At 39.0% G+C, this 16,439-nt stretch overlaps 1 protein-coding gene across 2 annotated transcripts in view; it reads left to right on the top strand.

Annotated features, from left to right (window-relative positions):
• Positions 1–15,748, top strand: part of LOC104914290 (intersectin-1) — a 30,508-nt gene extending 14,760 nt beyond the window's left edge. Inside the window, exons 5-15 of one of the 2 annotated variants that reach the window (XM_010723342.3) lie at positions 4,234–4,355; positions 5,252–5,358; positions 6,808–6,991; positions 7,437–7,535; positions 8,346–8,513; positions 10,031–10,243; positions 10,758–10,879; positions 11,797–11,879; positions 11,979–12,062; positions 12,474–12,647; positions 13,501–15,748. In XM_010723342.3, the coding sequence (XP_010721644.2) occupies positions 4,234–4,355; positions 5,252–5,358; positions 6,808–6,991; positions 7,437–7,535; positions 8,346–8,513; positions 10,031–10,243; positions 10,758–10,879; positions 11,797–11,879; positions 11,979–12,062; positions 12,474–12,647; positions 13,501–13,649 (1,505 nt within the window). In that variant the 3' untranslated portion in view covers positions 13,650–15,748. The remainder of the gene's footprint in view (positions 1–4,233; positions 4,356–5,251; positions 5,359–6,807; positions 6,992–7,436; positions 7,536–8,345; positions 8,514–10,030; positions 10,244–10,757; positions 10,880–11,796; positions 11,880–11,978; positions 12,063–12,473; positions 12,648–13,500) is intronic. The other variant, XM_031556785.1, reaches the window with a different exon arrangement.
• Positions 15,749–16,439: the final 691 nt, after the last annotated feature.

Raw genomic sequence — 16,439 nt, 5'->3', positions numbered from 1 at the left:
TGGAGGTCAGCACAAGAACGTGGAAAACAAATAAAATATTTGAACTCTTAGAATACGAGATACTCATTTCTGACCCCAAGTGCGGTACCTATATATTATGTTTATTTTTGCTGAAGACAGTGTGAAGCTGGGTTGTGCAGTTCCATCAGCCTAGACCTCTGGCTGATGTGTGGTAACAGTGAATGGTCAGGGGCTCAAGATCAGTCCTGGGTTGTAATTCCAAAGTGAGAGTTACAGTTCACTGATGCAACACAAACTAGTCCAGGACTTAGTTAACTCAGGAATTGCTACAGAAGATCCTCAAGATGTTGTTAGGCCTGTGTGGATTGGCAGTGTCAGTCCCTTCACTTGATGATAGCTGATTAGTGTGAACAGGGGTAGACACGTTGTAGGTGATCTCTCTCAGCAAAAACAAAGTTAATAGTTTGCAAGTGGGACTTTCCAGACTTACCTTGTGATTCTGTACGTCCCAGAGAAAAATGCTCTGCTCTACTGATAAATGGGTATACCAGTCCTCTTAGGAAATTCTAAACACACTGAAATCACTGGAAATAGCTGTGAAATGGGATTTTGCATTACAGAAGATAGAAAAGGAAAGATCTCTTGGATCACCAAGAGAAGGTGTAAGAGCTGTCCTCATCAAAACCTTGAAATAGTCTCCCAGGAGAGAGTCCAACCCACAGGATGTTCACAGGAAATTGGTGTTTGCATCTGAAGCCAGTTGATAAAAAGAATGAATGTTCAAATGCTGTACTTTGATTGAAGGAATGCTTTTGTGGTGTCAGGAGTACTGTTTCTCCTCACTTAAGGCTCTGGAGGAAAACTGTGATGTAATTTTTTACTGCTTCTGGTTCCCTGTGATAGCAACTTTGCCCACTGCAGGGGAGTTGGAACTGGATGATCTTTAAGGTCCCTTCTGGTCCAATTTTACAGTTCTATGATAACAGAGTGGACTCCTGTCTACTGTGATCTAGCTGTTGCAGATTGGGCCAGTATGAATTTATGGTGAAAACTGGCAGTTACAGTGTTCGGAAAATCTCCCTGAATTTGAAGAAATTAGAAGTTATGCCTATGTACTTAGAGCAGTGAGTCCCACAGTGGATTCTTCTTCCTGAAGAGATACAATCCATGATGCATTGCTTTCAAGCTTAGCAATTAGCTAGAAAACTCATATTTTCAGAGCTTTGCCTTTGCAAGGAAAAGGAAAAACACGTTTACTTTTTAGAATGATGTTTTAAATTATTTTCATTAAATTTCTAGAACTCTCAGTTCTACAGGTCATGAGGTGATAGGATACCAGATTTCTGACACTTCTGTTACACAGCTAAAGGATAGAAAGTTACGTATTCACTGCACTGTGAACATGCTGGATTAACTATCATAATTTCTCCATTATTTTCTACATTTACTAGATTTTTTGGTAGTTAAAGATTCAAATTCAGCTTCTGCAATCTTTCAGATGGTATCCAACTTCCAACTCCAGAGTGGGTGAGAAAATAGAAAAGAATGGTATCTGATAACCTAAAAGGTAGAATACAGTGCTTAGTTTTAAGTACTTGAATGGTGACTACTTGTGAGCTTTAAGCTAGAAAAATCAACTGGTTCTACACTGAGGTAAGGTCCTGGACTTCACCAATAGCAGAACTTTCCCATTTGTCAGGGGAAATGCCTAATATCAGGGGCACTTTGGCAGTTGGCCCTTTTAGTGGGATGAATTCATGAATGGTGTTATTTCAGCTGCACATGGAATTTGGATGTACATAAAAGTACTTTACACAGTACTTTGGCTTCCATGAATAACCAACTAGAGCTGTATGACCTTGACATTTGAGCTTGGAAAAGAACAGAGTTCTTGCTTGATACTTATGATACAAAGATGAGACAATTCTTAATACTTGTGCACCTAATGAAGAAAATCCTTTATGAGAAAAGTCTCTCCTGCATTTTCTGCAATAACTGCAGTAGGCAGTTTTCCCAAATATTTAGCATTCAAGGTTGAACCCTGCATTGACATTCAGAGTAATCCATTTAAGTCCCAGCTGGCTATCTGTCAAGATGGCCACTGAAATGTAATAGTTCAAAATGTTAAATACTTCCTTCTAAAGGCTGGTGGTGGTTGGAAACAGCACTTCAAGCCAAGGTCATCAGCATCGTTGAACACTAAAATTCCTCAGCCTCTAGAGAAAAATCATTAAACATTTTGTTCACTTTTAATGAAGCTGACACTGTGTGGGGAGAACTGATTCTGTTAATTAGAACTGTGATTTACATGATAACTAAGAAAATGCTTTGAAAACAATCACTTATTAAACAATTGAAACTTTTGACTTTGGAAAAATAGTGAGAATTTTGATTATTTCGACTTGAAGTTGTTAATTGACACTTCTCAAAGCCAACTTTTTAATTTCAAGCAAAGTTTGAATTGTATCTTTGAAAGGACTGCAATACACAGCATTTCAGAGGAGCATTGTCAGTGTGCTACACTTACAGTCTGATATGTATTCAGCTTTTACTTATAGAGAGTATCTGCATCAACATTTTTTTTTTTTTAACAAATCTATCTTTTATCTTTTCTGAAGCACAGATTAGTTAAAGCAATCTGTCCCAAGGCATTCATGAAAAATGTAATGGTGATATGTGGTGGACCTTGCTAGTCGTGTAGTGCAGAATCAGGTCCTGAATTACGTTCAGGAAGCTGAAGATGCAGTAGATACTATCTAAGTATTAATTTTATATAAAAGAACTGAAGGGGTTGGCTAGGGTGTGATATGATTAGAAGCAGCAGCGGTTCACTGTACGAAAACATTTGAGAACATCTGATCTAAAACCACACCTGTTAGATTACCTTGTGTTGGAGTCATGACTGATGCTGGTGAACAGTTTAAAAAAAAGCTTTGGCCATTTTAAATCCCATGAAGTGAAGGTCTCATTGAATGTTTTTCAGTCCGATTTTTCTCCATGTGGAAAAACTGTTTCAATGAGGAATATACTGAATTTGCCAATACTTTGTTGAGAGGTGGGGGAAAGAATTAAAATGAAGAGTTTTGATTGTGTCAAAGTATAGTATTTCTTTAAAGCAAAATATTTTAAACCTATTTCAAAACAACTTCTGAAATACATTGTATTTTATGCAGAACAGTTATAAAAACTATTAGAAGTGAAACAGGGAGAAAGCATTTTCCTTGGCAATTTCAGAAGATTTAATTGAGCTGTGCTGAAACATACCAAGATCTATGGGAAAAAAAAGTAATTAAGTATTCTGTTGTAATGCAGAATAGAAAATAGAATGTGAAAATTGAAATATGCCTATAGTATAAAAATTCTAGAATTTATACAGAAGGTGGTTTGGAAAAACAGAAGGACAAACTTGATGGAACGTGTGTTCTTAGTTATAAGATTTCCTCCTACTTTTTAAGGTTAAAACAACAATCAATCAACCCTTTTGGCTCAGTCTGTAAACTAGCAAGATCTGTGAGGTGACTCAACTGACCTTCATGAGTTTTGGTTGAAGTCCTTCAAAAGTTCTCCAGCAATTTTTGACTGAAGCGTGAAGAAGTAAATAAAAGCCCTGCTTTGATGAGGATGCCTACTTTGACTTAAATGATAAAGATCAAACTTGAATGCAGAGCTGAGAGCTGAAAATCTAAAGAGCTTGATAGAGCATTAATGTCACTATAGTCCTCTTCCTTAATTCTGTTCCCTTTTAGGATAAATATATATGTTCTTTGGCATTAATTCCAGGTGAAGTCTTTGTCCCCTTTTTATTAACAGTGATCCATCTGGGGATTTATTTTACAGTGTGATTCCAGATGAATGACACAACTAAGGGAAACTGAACTTCGGAGTGAGGTTGGAAATGGGCAGGTAGTGGTGAGGGGAACTTTTAAGCTTTGCCATCAGAGAAAAAACATTTAGAAATCCTGTTCATGCCACAGGGAGGTCTTCTTTAGTTGTTTCTGGACTGCATGCTTTCATTTTAATGAGACCTCCATTCACTTGCCTTGTTAACTGGCTATCACCTAAAAATGACCTTGAATCTTTAAAAAAAGTTAATGACAATGTTTTTATTCACTAAGAGATGTAAGATTGTAAGCACTGTGTCATTAAGTGTGAATTATGATTAAATGAACAGGCAGTAGTTATTGTTCATTAGGCATTATTCAAACTACTACAGATCTGGATCAATTTGAAAACCACCGTAAGTAAAATGCAGAATTCTGTTGTGTTTTCCAGGGTGTGCAGACTTGCATCTTCTGGATATGCTGACACCTACTGAAAGAAAAAGGCAGGGATACATCCATGAGCTCATTGTCACAGAAGAGAACTATGTAAATGATTTGCAGTTGGTCACAGAGGTAAGGAGGCACGGCACTTTTAGGAGCAGGTTTTATTCACTCATGTTTTTGAAGTAATTGGATTGATAATTTCACCCTACAAACTCATTTGGTATCACCACTGTGTTGGATTTCCTAGGAATAATCAGTGTTAAATTTTCATATATGAACATATATGAATGTCTGGGTGTGGGTGTAACTGATGGCGAGCCCTTGTGTTACCATTACTGAAATGCTGATGTTTCAATTGTCATTTCAGTCAACTCTTTTCATTCTCGATTTTGAATGTTTACTTCTCATATATAGGTTCGTAAAGCCTGAAGTGCATCATGTACCAATTTCCACATGCACAGTGGCACTCAGTTATCATTTAGCTGTTTCTCTTTAAATGTTACAGTGTACATAGCATCTTTTATCTGGGGAAATTCATACGGGCAAGTGATGTGGGCAATTTTTTTGACAGCGAGGGAAAGCCTTTATTTTGCAAAGGTGGTCAAGTTATGCAAACCTGAGACAATCTGAGATAAGTCAGAACTTCCATAAAGGAGTCCAAAGTAAAACTTATTTTCAGTTGTTTATCAAAGTAATCCTGGGATATTTCACAGGAGACCTGTCACTAAAATTCCCAAGGTTAAAACAGAGTATCCAGGCCACAGTGAACAACCACTAAGACCAACTCAGATTATTATTTTTCAAAGAGATAAGCTACTCACAAAGGTATTATCAGTTAGATCTGATAATGGGCGCAGGGTGTGCTTGAGGTCTGTTCTGCTGAGTACCAAGTGCTACTCTGATGTAAAGTTGTCTTACTTCCAGTTGTCTTACTTCCTACTAAGGAAGTAAGCATCATCAGTCTTAGCAACTTTGATTATAATTAACATATACTTTCTAAACTGCTTACTTTTCTGAATCTGTAGATCTTCCAGAAACCACTAATGGAATCTGAGCTGCTAACAGAAAAGGAAGTTGCTATGATTTTTGTTAATTGGAAGGAACTGATTATGTGCAATATAAAACTACTGAAGTAAGTTCTTTTTTTTTTTTTTTCTCTCTGTACTTATCAATTACAAAATCATGGGCCTCTTCTTTTAGCTGCATGAAAATATTTGCCACTTAAGAAAATAGTCACCAAAGGAGCCAGGCATTTTTCCATGTTGGAAAAAGCAAGATATTATTGTTTGCTATAATTTTTTATTGTTGCTGAGAAAAATGCAGCACTTCTTTGCTGAGTGAGGATTTGCACTTAATTTGCTGTTAGGGTACCTGCACTGCAGAAGGCAAGGTCAGCTTCTCCTGAAGAGTAGTGCCTCTCAGGGCTGCCCACAGTCCATACTTCTGCTTTCTCTTTCTCTGTCACAGCCCCATACTGACTTCCAGTCCCATTATCTGTGAATGGGAAGCAAACTACAACCAACATTCACTGCCGCCATTATTCTGAGTTGCCCAATGTATTCCTTTAGTTATTGTGAACTTTTTAACACATGAACGAGCTGTTTTGTGAGAAGCAGGGCCAAGAAAGCCTGGTTCCTATGCATTTGTGCTCAGTGTACCCTGCACCCTTCTTACCAAAATCTCCAACTACTGCAACCCAACTCTTTACCATGAAACTCCACACAGTGCAAGTACCCTTATTTCCCCCTTCATTCTCAGTGGCCTCCACCAGATCTCATCTTCCTTCTCTGATTGTTCTCACCCATCCTTGTTATTTCAGCAGGAGAGAAAGCCTCTTTTTTGGAAAAAGAGGTCAAGTTATGCAATCCTGAAACACTATAAGATAAATCAGAACTTCCTTGAAGGCATGTACAAACAGATTGCTTCTTTTGGCCGTTGCCCAACAAAATGAGTAACAATTTACACCTGCATCTTAAAAAGCGAGAGTGGTAATAAAGCTCCTTTATTTTTCCCTACTGATTTGCTAATTCTCATTGAAAGTGTAGGAAATTTTTAACTTTTCTGCTTTTGTAATGTGTTTGAAAATGGCTCACAAAATAACAAGTTATGACAGTGATAGGGTAGAGACATATATATTGATAACATGACATATATTGATAATAAAACAGCAGATGACAATAAAATGCCATTCCTTGGGAAACCAGGATAAAAGCTAGAAATAGCTTTGGGCCCAAGGTGGTGGTAGGGTTTTTATCCCTTGTTCAAGAACATATTTATATACTTTCTAATAGTAAGAATCATGACGTTCCTTCCTACATTGTATCTGATCTGGCATTGCATTAAGTTAATGTCAAATAATAGATTGGTGATCACAAGAGGGAAAACTTATGTTGGTTGAGAGTGCAATCTTGATTATTATGTTCTAATAATGTGCAATAAGTCCTGTGGCTGATCTGTTTATTATTCAGAGGTCTGTTCATTTCAGCAATGAATAACAATCAACTTACTTATTTCATAGATCACGAATCATTATTTAGAGGTCTGCTGACTTATCAAACACACGTGACCTTTTTGTGTTTAGGGCCTTGCGTGTGCGTAAGAAGATGTCTGGAGAGAAGATGCCAGTGAAAATGATTGGCGACATCCTGACAGCTCAGCTGCCACACATGCAGCCATACATTCGGTTCTGTAGCTGCCAGCTCAATGGGGCAGCACTCATTCAGCAGAAAACAGATGAAGTCCCCGAATTCAAGGAGTTTGTAAAAGTAAGAGAAGAAGCATTCACTATGTATTTTGTACACCACAAACTGCATCACAAATTTACAAAACATTGTCTGAAATAGTGGTGTATATTGAATTAGAATGAAGGGTCTTAAGAATGAAGAGACTTAAGCACTCATTGAAGAAATACTTTTTTGTTAAAGGCATACCTTTTTTCAGTGAGCTGTATGGCTGTAAAATAATTATTTTAGCAGTGGTTTTGCAGTAACATGCTGAGAACTGGACAAATAATGTTGAGAAGATGCTTTTTGTTTGTGCTGACAAGTTAGGTGAAGAATGCATTGTACAAGAAATTCTAATGCATTCACCTTGTTTGTGATCTAATGGATTCAGTTGAAGCATTATGTTCATTTGTTGCCTTACCTTTTCCTTATTTTGCTGGATTTTAAGCAAATTGACTAACACCATTTTACCTCTCTAATGTTTCAGAGGTTAGCAATGGATCCTCGCTGTAAAGGAATGCCACTATCAAGTTTTCTACTAAAGCCTATGCAACGGGTAACAAGATACCCACTAATAATTAAAAATGTATGTTCTTTTGCAAAGATGATGTTTTTGATGCTGCTTTGCTTGTAGCTTAATTACAGGATAGTTTCCCTACATTGTCACTATTAGATATCTGATATGCTAGGGAAAGTGGGCTGCCTTTTTACATTTTACCACACTAGAGCAAATGCAGTAATTCATTTGCCTTCAACAAAATGTCTTTGGATTTCCACTAGAAATAGGGGTGAAACTTACTTGCACACAAAGAACCGGAAGGCAATAAAAGCTGAATGAAAAGTCTGAAATTCAGAAAATGGAAATATTGGGTCCATCTTATGCTCATCTTTGCCTTTTTGCCTTGATCATTCCTTCCTCGTAGTCTCAAAAATGGCATTCAATATACAATCCTGAATGCCAAATCATTGCAGCTTACATTACTGGATAACTTACAACCCTTTCCTAACTTTTATTTGTTGCCTAACACTTACTATCTTGAATAGTACTGTTGAAATTGACCCCAGACTTTCATAGGAATGAATCCAATTACAAATTGGATGTTGTCATTTAAGAGATTCCATAATCAGCTATGTTTCTGTTTATGGCTGGAATTTGCATGCTTATGTCAGAAGAGTGAGTAGTACACTGATGTAATGGCTCTGCAGACAGCTGTTCACCTACCGACTGTGAGTTTGTCTCTTATTTTTCACGTTTGTCAAGCAGGAAGAGAAATGTGGAAGCTTCTGACCAGCTCTGATGAAAATAAAGAAATAAAACAGAAATTAAGGATTCTCAAGATGAATATATTTTAAATGCGGATAATAGAAATAGCTAACATATTTTATTTGCCTGTAGATAATAGAAAACACTCCTGAAAACCATCCTGACCACAGTCACTTGAAGCATGCTCTTGAAAAAGCAGAAGAATTATGTTCTCAAGTAAATGAAGGAGTGCGAGAGAAAGAAAATTCAGATAGGCTGGAGTGGATCCAGGCTCATGTTCAGTGCGAAGGCCTCTCTGAGGTAAACAACATGCTATCTAGAGTAATGGACACACTTCACTGTTTGGGAAGAAACCATGGCTCACTTATGGCTCTGCATCAAGGGAAAATGTTGTAATCATATCATATAATCTTAAATCATTTGTTTTCATCTGTCTTTGGCTCCTTTCATTTATGCACGTAATCCTTTTTTGTTGCTGGTATTATTGTCTCTTACATGATAAATGTTGCTTTTGTTTCCTGCCTCTGGACTAGTGCCAGATTAAGTGCTGCAGTTTTCAACCACGGCTCTTCAGTTTTGTGGCTCTTTGCAAGAATTATTGTACTGTATCTCATCCTGAAGCCATACTTGACTATCTTGGAGTACTTTAAAGTCATCACAGTATCTGTTTTTTGTAATAAAACTGTTTACATTCTGAAAATGTGAGAATACAGATGAAGTCCCTCTCAAGACTTGACAGAGAGAATCACTGCCTACTAATACATGTTATATTTCAAGATAACATGTTAAGCCTCTCTGCTGAAAATAGAATATTTGTGCTGGACAGAGGATACGTTGATGACCTCCCTATAATGGTGAAGACACTAGTGGCAGACAGATCACAACTTGATTTTTAAAATGTGTACTGAGTTTTCAGTTCAAGATAACAAATAATAAGCATTGCTTGGTTTATAAACTGGACAATGTTGTGTTTCATCTTAAAAATGTATTTTGGGGGAAAGAAGGGCCAGAGTTGTGTTTGGCTGTCTTAAAACTAGTGCTTGAATGGAGATGGCTGCTTTTGTCTTTTGTACATGATGTCTAACCCTGGAACATCAGTGATATTACTTGAATGGCCAACTGACTGCTTGCTGACAAGTTAATGCCAGTAACACATTAAATCTGTGGCAAGCAGTGACCAAGCCTTCCCCCAATACTTTTCTGACTGAGATGTTTCTAACCTGTAGAAGGAGCTACTGCAGATCTACTTGCCTGGCTAGCAAGGACGGCAGAGCCCACAGCATCCTGACCAATGGAAATGAACTTAAAAATGAAAGGGCTAGCAAGCCTCTACAGACCTGCTAGCTTCCAGATGAGTCTTGCATCTTTCTGATTCCAGCCACTGGTCAGCAGCTGTCCTCTAAGCCCTGCTACTACATGGGCACAAAGACAGGTTATCTGGAAGTGTTTTGTTATGTTTTAGTGAGTGAAATTCAGTGTAACTATTGCTAATCCAGGACAAGTCATCTTCAACTTGGCTCTGCTCACAGAGGTGCATGTGCGTGGTAGAGAAACTCAAAAGGAGGCAAAAATGCTTTTGGCTTTTCTCTAGCCGCCCAGGACATGCCTTGTGCAACTGATAGGTTGCCTTAAATTTCACATAACATTTTTATGACTTGCACTGCTTGTCATGCGCAAGGCAGAGACATTGCTCATCATCCCTGTGACACAAAGTAAAACTAATGTCAGGACTCAAAACTGTATTTGATCTCTTTCAGGGGAACCTCGATTGTTTTACTTTATACAGTGCGTTGTTCTTCTTCTTCTACTTTTCGCAGCAACTCGTATTTAATTCTGTTACAAACTGCTTGGGACCACGCAAGTTTCTGCACAGTGGGAAGCTCTATAAAGCCAAGAGTAACAAGGAACTGTATGGCTTTCTGTTCAACGATTTCCTCCTCTTGACTCAGATCATAAAACCTCTTGGCTCTTCTGGCACAGACAAGGTCTTCAGCCCCAAGTCTAATCTGCAGTACAAAATGTACAAAACTGTAAGTACCATTCTTAAATGGTAGCTTGGATAGTTATATACTAACAGAATTTCAGGAGGCAGCACCCACATACTGTACGTGTGGGCCTTTATATAGAAGAATGTTGAAAGCTTTGGCATATGCTGGGGATTCCAGGGACCAATGTTGAGCAAGCTGGTTGTCTGCTAGGTAAGGGAAGATGCTTTTGAAATTTGGCCAAAACCACCTCTTCAACAGAGGTCACATAACAAGGAGAGATGCAGAGAGCAGTATTTGCTGCTCCCTTTGGGAAAGGAGGGATTTCTATACTTCATAAAGCTGTTTTCTTACTTGAGGAGAAATGTTTCTAGACTGTGGACACACCTTAATAATAAGAACATTTTAAAAAATGACATACTTTAAGACAGATGGGAGGCCAGCTGAAGGGGGGGAGCTATAGTGGGCACAAATGAAATCTGTTCTGAATTGCTCTATCTTGCATGCCTCTGTTTAGATACTGTGCAATAGAACACTAGCTTTGCCTCATGTTTTCCAGCCCATTTTTCTAAATGAAGTACTAGTAAAATTACCCACAGACCCTTCTGGAGATGAGCCCATTTTCCATATCTCCCACATTGACAGAGTCTATACACTCCGGGCTGAAAGCATTAATGAAAGGTAAGTACCTGCACAGGCCATGTTAGTACTGAGTTTTAAAAGTCTGGTGCAAATGTATTTGATGTACACACATATAGCAGTGTCCAAACAGTTAATATTACATATCCTTGTGCTTGAGAATAAGGTGATACTCAGTACATGTAAACAATGGAGAAATAATGGTACTTCCTGAATTCCAGTAATACCAATGATGAGATCACTAGGAGGGCTGATGATTCCATTTTGTGGTAGTGTAAAGAAGCTAAAAGATTTGGGCCTATCTTGTTCTGCTAATGTCTATCAGTTTTCTATGTTAGTGCAAGCATCTGCATATCTGTATGTTGAATGAGATTCAGGAACAAGTCAGATTAAAACCTGAAGCAAAAACCTGCCAACAAAACTCAGTTTTAACCTGGTTCCATTTATAATGAGTAAGCCAGAAGAGTGACAACTTCAGCTAGTGACTTGTGTCTCTGGCAAGCTTACAAAGACTTATATTGAAAAGATTGGTCTGCAGACTTGTAAGTTCTTGAAAAATAACTTTTGTTAAAAAATGGAAGCAGAAAAATCAGCAAAAAAAACCCCAAACACATTGTATAGATAGTATTATGCCAGCTTGAGAATGTGTTACCTGGAAAAACTCCAATGCATAAAAAGTTATAAAACATCTTTGCTCCCTGCCTGCTCATAGTTCTCCTGAGCTTCCGTTGTGTGATGGGATCTGCTAGGCTGGAATGATTACGTTTCTACAGGTGCTATGAATTCCAGCAAGATCTCTTCCAAGCAGACAGCTTCAGCATAGCAGCGCCTGTGGCGGGGTGAAGGCTTTAGGCTGTAAGAGGTTGGGAAGGAGGGACAGTTTTACTGTTATTTGCAGTACAGTAGGGAGTAAAAATGGAAATGATATTTTGCAACCTTTTTCTCCTTTCCCTCTGAAGGACTGCATGGGTTCAGAAAATTAAAGCTGCTTCGGAACTTTACATAGAGACTGAAAAGAAGAAGAGGGAAAAGGCCTACTTAGGTACAGCATGGGGTGCAAGGCTCTCATCCTTCATGGGGAAGTCCCTGGGCCAGGAAATATATTAAGGATTTCTGTCTCTCCTCTTCTGTTTCACCACAGTTCGCTCACAAAGAGCAACAGGCATTGGGAGGTTGATGGTAAATATTGTTGAAGGCATTGAACTAAAACCTTGCAGATCCCATGGTAAGTGCCTTGTGATTTTCATAATACGCTGTATGAAGGAGACATTCCTATTTGACTAACTTAGGTGATCTGTCAGTATATTTTTGTTTAACAAAGCTGTTTTAATGAACTTAAAAAGCACAAAGGTGGTTCTGTGCTTTTCATAGCAGTCATGCAGTTGTCTTGCACTTTATCATTTGGCTCATACAAACAGCTTTTACCACATAAACTATTTCATAAGAGATCATAAGCCACAAATTCCTTAATGAAGAGTGGAAAGTGCTCAGTACCTTGCAGAATTGTGTCCCTGCTTATTGAAAGAACAGCAAGGCCACTGTCTTTACCTGGTCTGTTGGCTGCAAGAGGAAGAGGATATTCAGACACACACTTGAAAACATGATTACATTTTTCTGTTTGTTTCCTAATTCCCAGGAAAGAGTAATCCATACTGTGAGGTGACGATGGGATCTCAGTGCCACATTACCAAGACAATGCAGGACACCCTCAATCCGAAGTGGAACTCCAACTGCCAGTTCTTTATCAAAGACCTCGAGCAGGACGTACTCTGCATCACGGTGTTTGAGAGGGACCAGTTCTCCCCAGATGGTAAGTAGGGGGCAGCCACCCTTCCAAGGGTAGTTTCAGACCCGCCATTTTGAAGAGGTGCACTCTTGCTGAGGTAAATACTGAACCCCTGTGCATGTTTGAGGCCCGACACACTCTCACTCCCATGCTTGTGTTGGCTCAAAAAGAATTGTGCTCTCTCTGGGTTTTTGGGTTTCCTTTCTTGTGTGGTTTGACAGTAACTGAAGTGCAGTTTGTAATTCTGCTAAGTCTTTACATGAAACTCCGGATGCTTTTTGCAAATGGACAAATTAATGGAGGAGGAAAAGAAATGTCATGAGGTTCCTGTAACAGGCAGTAGCAGAAATGAACTCAAGATTCCCAAGCCATTTTAATTTCATAACTTGCAGTAGACGTACTGAGCACTGAATTATGTCTTTTGGAGTAATAGTCTCTCAGGAAGTATTTGGGCAGGACTGTCATTCATGTGGCCAGTACCATTTGCCCCAGTGACCTTGTCGCTGTTGTGATCCATCCCTTGCTCTATCATCTCCTGACAGCTACTTGTTCAGGCAGGGCATTGGCCTTTTGCCTTTTTTCTAACATCATAAAATAAGTAAGCTACTTAAGCAAAGCATCTGCAAAGTACATGGTGGATTTTTTTCTGCCTTCGGCATCATTTATTTTTAAATGCTTCCACTGGTCCAGAAGAAAATCTCTTCTGTGCAGACAGGCAGCATTTGTCCTTCAACTGCAAAAATATAATTGGACCAAGGGCTTTTTTTCTCCTTTTGTTGTGTGTAAATGGGAACTCAGCTCCTACTGCAATTTAGCATTTTATTGCAAAAGAAAACAGTTGTTTCATTTCTAAGCATGCTGTCTTTTTGCGTTTCAGACTTTTTGGGCAGAACAGAGATCCGTGTGGCAGACATTAAGAAGGATCAGGGTTCAAAGGGACCAGTTACAAAGTGTCTCCTTCTCCATGAAGTCCCAACAGGAGAGATAGTCGTCCGACTAGACCTGCAATTGTTTGATGAGCCTTAGAAGGAAAGGGACCAATGCTTTTTTTTTTTGGTCTGAATTCACTGCAATATAGGTATCTGCAGAAGCTGTCACAAAACCCTTATTGGTTTGGTATGAAACTACTGCTTGCCCTTCACACACAAGAGGGTTATCAAAGCAAACAGGAGCATCTTTGTGCCTTGATAATTCTCACTGAAAAACGAGTCCCAGTTTAGTGAGGAAGTCTCCCTCAATTTCTCTATGTGGAACTTGATGTTAGTTTCCTGGGTTTATGAAGTAACCTGGTTGTTCGTTGTACTGCAGCCTGAAAGGCTGGCACACCACATAGGTCCCCGTGCTTGCTCCAGTTACTCTACTCGTTAATTTACATGAAGAAGGCAATGTTGGTATGTTTGGTGGCTTTCTGCAGGGTTTTCCCCCATAAGGAATTCTGTGCCTATTGCTCAGCAAAGTGGCGTGTAAATGTTTTGTGAATGGAACAAGCAGTTATGCAGTAAGAAGATCTCTGGAGATCTTCATGGCGATACTGAAAATATTTAGAAAATAAATAGTCTATATCTATAAACAGAGAAGATTCTATTAACATACCACTTCATGACTCACATTGCCCCCAGAATAAATTACGTGCAGGCCTTGTGCACAGAGATGAGTTGCACTCCAGAAGAGTCAGAGTCCACCCACTCAGTACCTTTGGAAGAAGTATTTGAACAGTGAGTGAAGGACGGAATATAGAGTTCTGCTGAATGTTGTGCTATACCACTTTGATCCTGTTTTACTACTGCTGCTCAGTTGTGTGAATGCAGATGGATGTTCCGTCACCTGCAGTGAGGAAGGAAAACAATGATGGCTCTAGCTCAGGAAGCTCATTTCTACCCCACAGAGTCTAGTTTGCAAAGCAATCAGTGGTGACCAGTTATTAAACTGTACTGTGCCTGACTGCATTCGACATCGTGTTGCTGAATTCAGGGCAATAGCACATTGTCACTCACAGCAGTGTTTGCTGCAAACCGGGCTGGTCACAAAGTTGGTGGCAAAGATGGTAGACGTGAACAGAACGGAGTGTTTGTGATTGTATGGAGTGGGTAACTCCAGGGTAATGTCTTTTTCATCTTGGGGAACACAAAAGGTTATATATGTGTTTAACTCAACACATAGCACACGTACAGGCCAACGTCCAGCGAACTTCCCACGTTTGGCAAACCATCTGTCCCTAAGTGCACACATAGGTTGTGTTTCCCTTAAGTACACAACTAAGTGCTTTGCTAAGACTGGATGTGACAGACCCCTAAGAGTAAAATTCATCTTTCTTTGTTCTGCCTGGAATCATTTCGTACATTACCTATCATGCATACACTGGTATTTTTGTAATGACTTTAATTCTGAATGGGAGGTGTCAGCCTGTTCCATTAGCATGTGAATGTTCTCGTGGAGCCTGTTGTTAGGTTTTGATGTTCTTTGCATGTCCTTTCAGTACTGGTTTCCACCTTCCCTGTATAGATGGTGTTCTCTAGCACTACAATTCTTATTGATTTCCATTAGGAAATTAGGATATATTCATAACGAATAGGTAGAAACAGTATGGTAATAAGTGTAAACTGTGCTGGGAAGTGTCTGTGTATTATAATTTCCTACGAGACCACTGTAATGTTTCAAGCAATGGGAAAAAATGTATGTTGGAGGGACAACAAAGTTTACATTTCATACTTTTCAGAATCGCTTTATTATTTATTTATTGAAGATAGTGTAGAATTTTGTATCAGAAATGACAGACATACTTATGTATTTTTTGAAACAGAAAAGCAGAGATACACACTTTAGTTAGAAACTTTCAACTGATCACATTTTAGAGGGAGTGCAACTTCCTGGGCATGCATTTGGTTACCACTAACTGGCAGAAAACATGATTAAGAGAACTTTAAGTTTCTATTTTTCAATGTTGTTAAGAAAATTGTTTCGATTAAAATATGTAAATAGTACTAAACCCATGTTTTCCTAATTCCATATCAATACATTTTATTAAATATAACGTATATGAAAATACACGTTGTTGTGGTAGAATTAAAAAAAAAGTGATAAAATCTATTAATGGGTAACATTAAATGTCATTGTCTAACCTTTTATTGCTGTCCTAATTTTACTCAGTAGCTGGACATACAGTGAACATTCCTTTCAGTGTTTAGAAAGTCGGATCATTTTTTTAATGACATCATTTCCACAGCATGAATTTCAGCAAAAAATAAGTAGACAAATAGGAAAAAAGTACCATGGATGTGGTGCAGAGATCCAGTCCAGGTTTCCAGAAGAAGCCTCAAGTTGCTGCATTTTCCTCTGAGATTCAATTGCTGTTGGAAGTGGTTGCCAGGTAGCTGTGGGGGCTCCTCTTGGACTGTGACCCCATCATCGATACGTCAAATTGCATCTTCGTATGTGGTAACACAACTGAGACCTTCCCAACCACCATCGCTTGTCATTTCCAACTTGCCCTCAGTGCATGGGAACGTTTAGTTCCTCCTAATGCCAATGGATGTCATGCACGTGTGATGATGATGAAGGGCTGGGGTTCAGCTCTTGGATTTCTAACTTGCAATCAGTCTTTGTAATTTCCCTTGTCTATCCAGGACTTCATGTGTTGTGGAGTTGTGGGACTGGCAAGGCCTCTTCTTCCAGGTAACAGTGACACGATAAGAGGTGGTGGCCTCAAGTTACGCCAGGGGAAATTCAGGTTGGGTATTAGGAGAAATGTCTTTCCAGCAAGCGCAGTGAGGCAGTGGCACAGGCTGCCCAGGGAGGTGGTGCAGACACCGTCCCTGG

The sequence above is a fragment of the Meleagris gallopavo genome, chromosome 1 (assembly GCF_000146605.3).
Source record: "Meleagris gallopavo isolate NT-WF06-2002-E0010 breed Aviagen turkey brand Nicholas breeding stock chromosome 1, Turkey_5.1, whole genome shotgun sequence".
Classification (NCBI taxonomy): Eukaryota; Metazoa; Chordata; class Aves; order Galliformes; family Phasianidae; genus Meleagris; species Meleagris gallopavo.
Note: the sequence above shows the minus strand (reverse complement) of the source record. Positions and strands in the feature narration are given on the sequence as shown.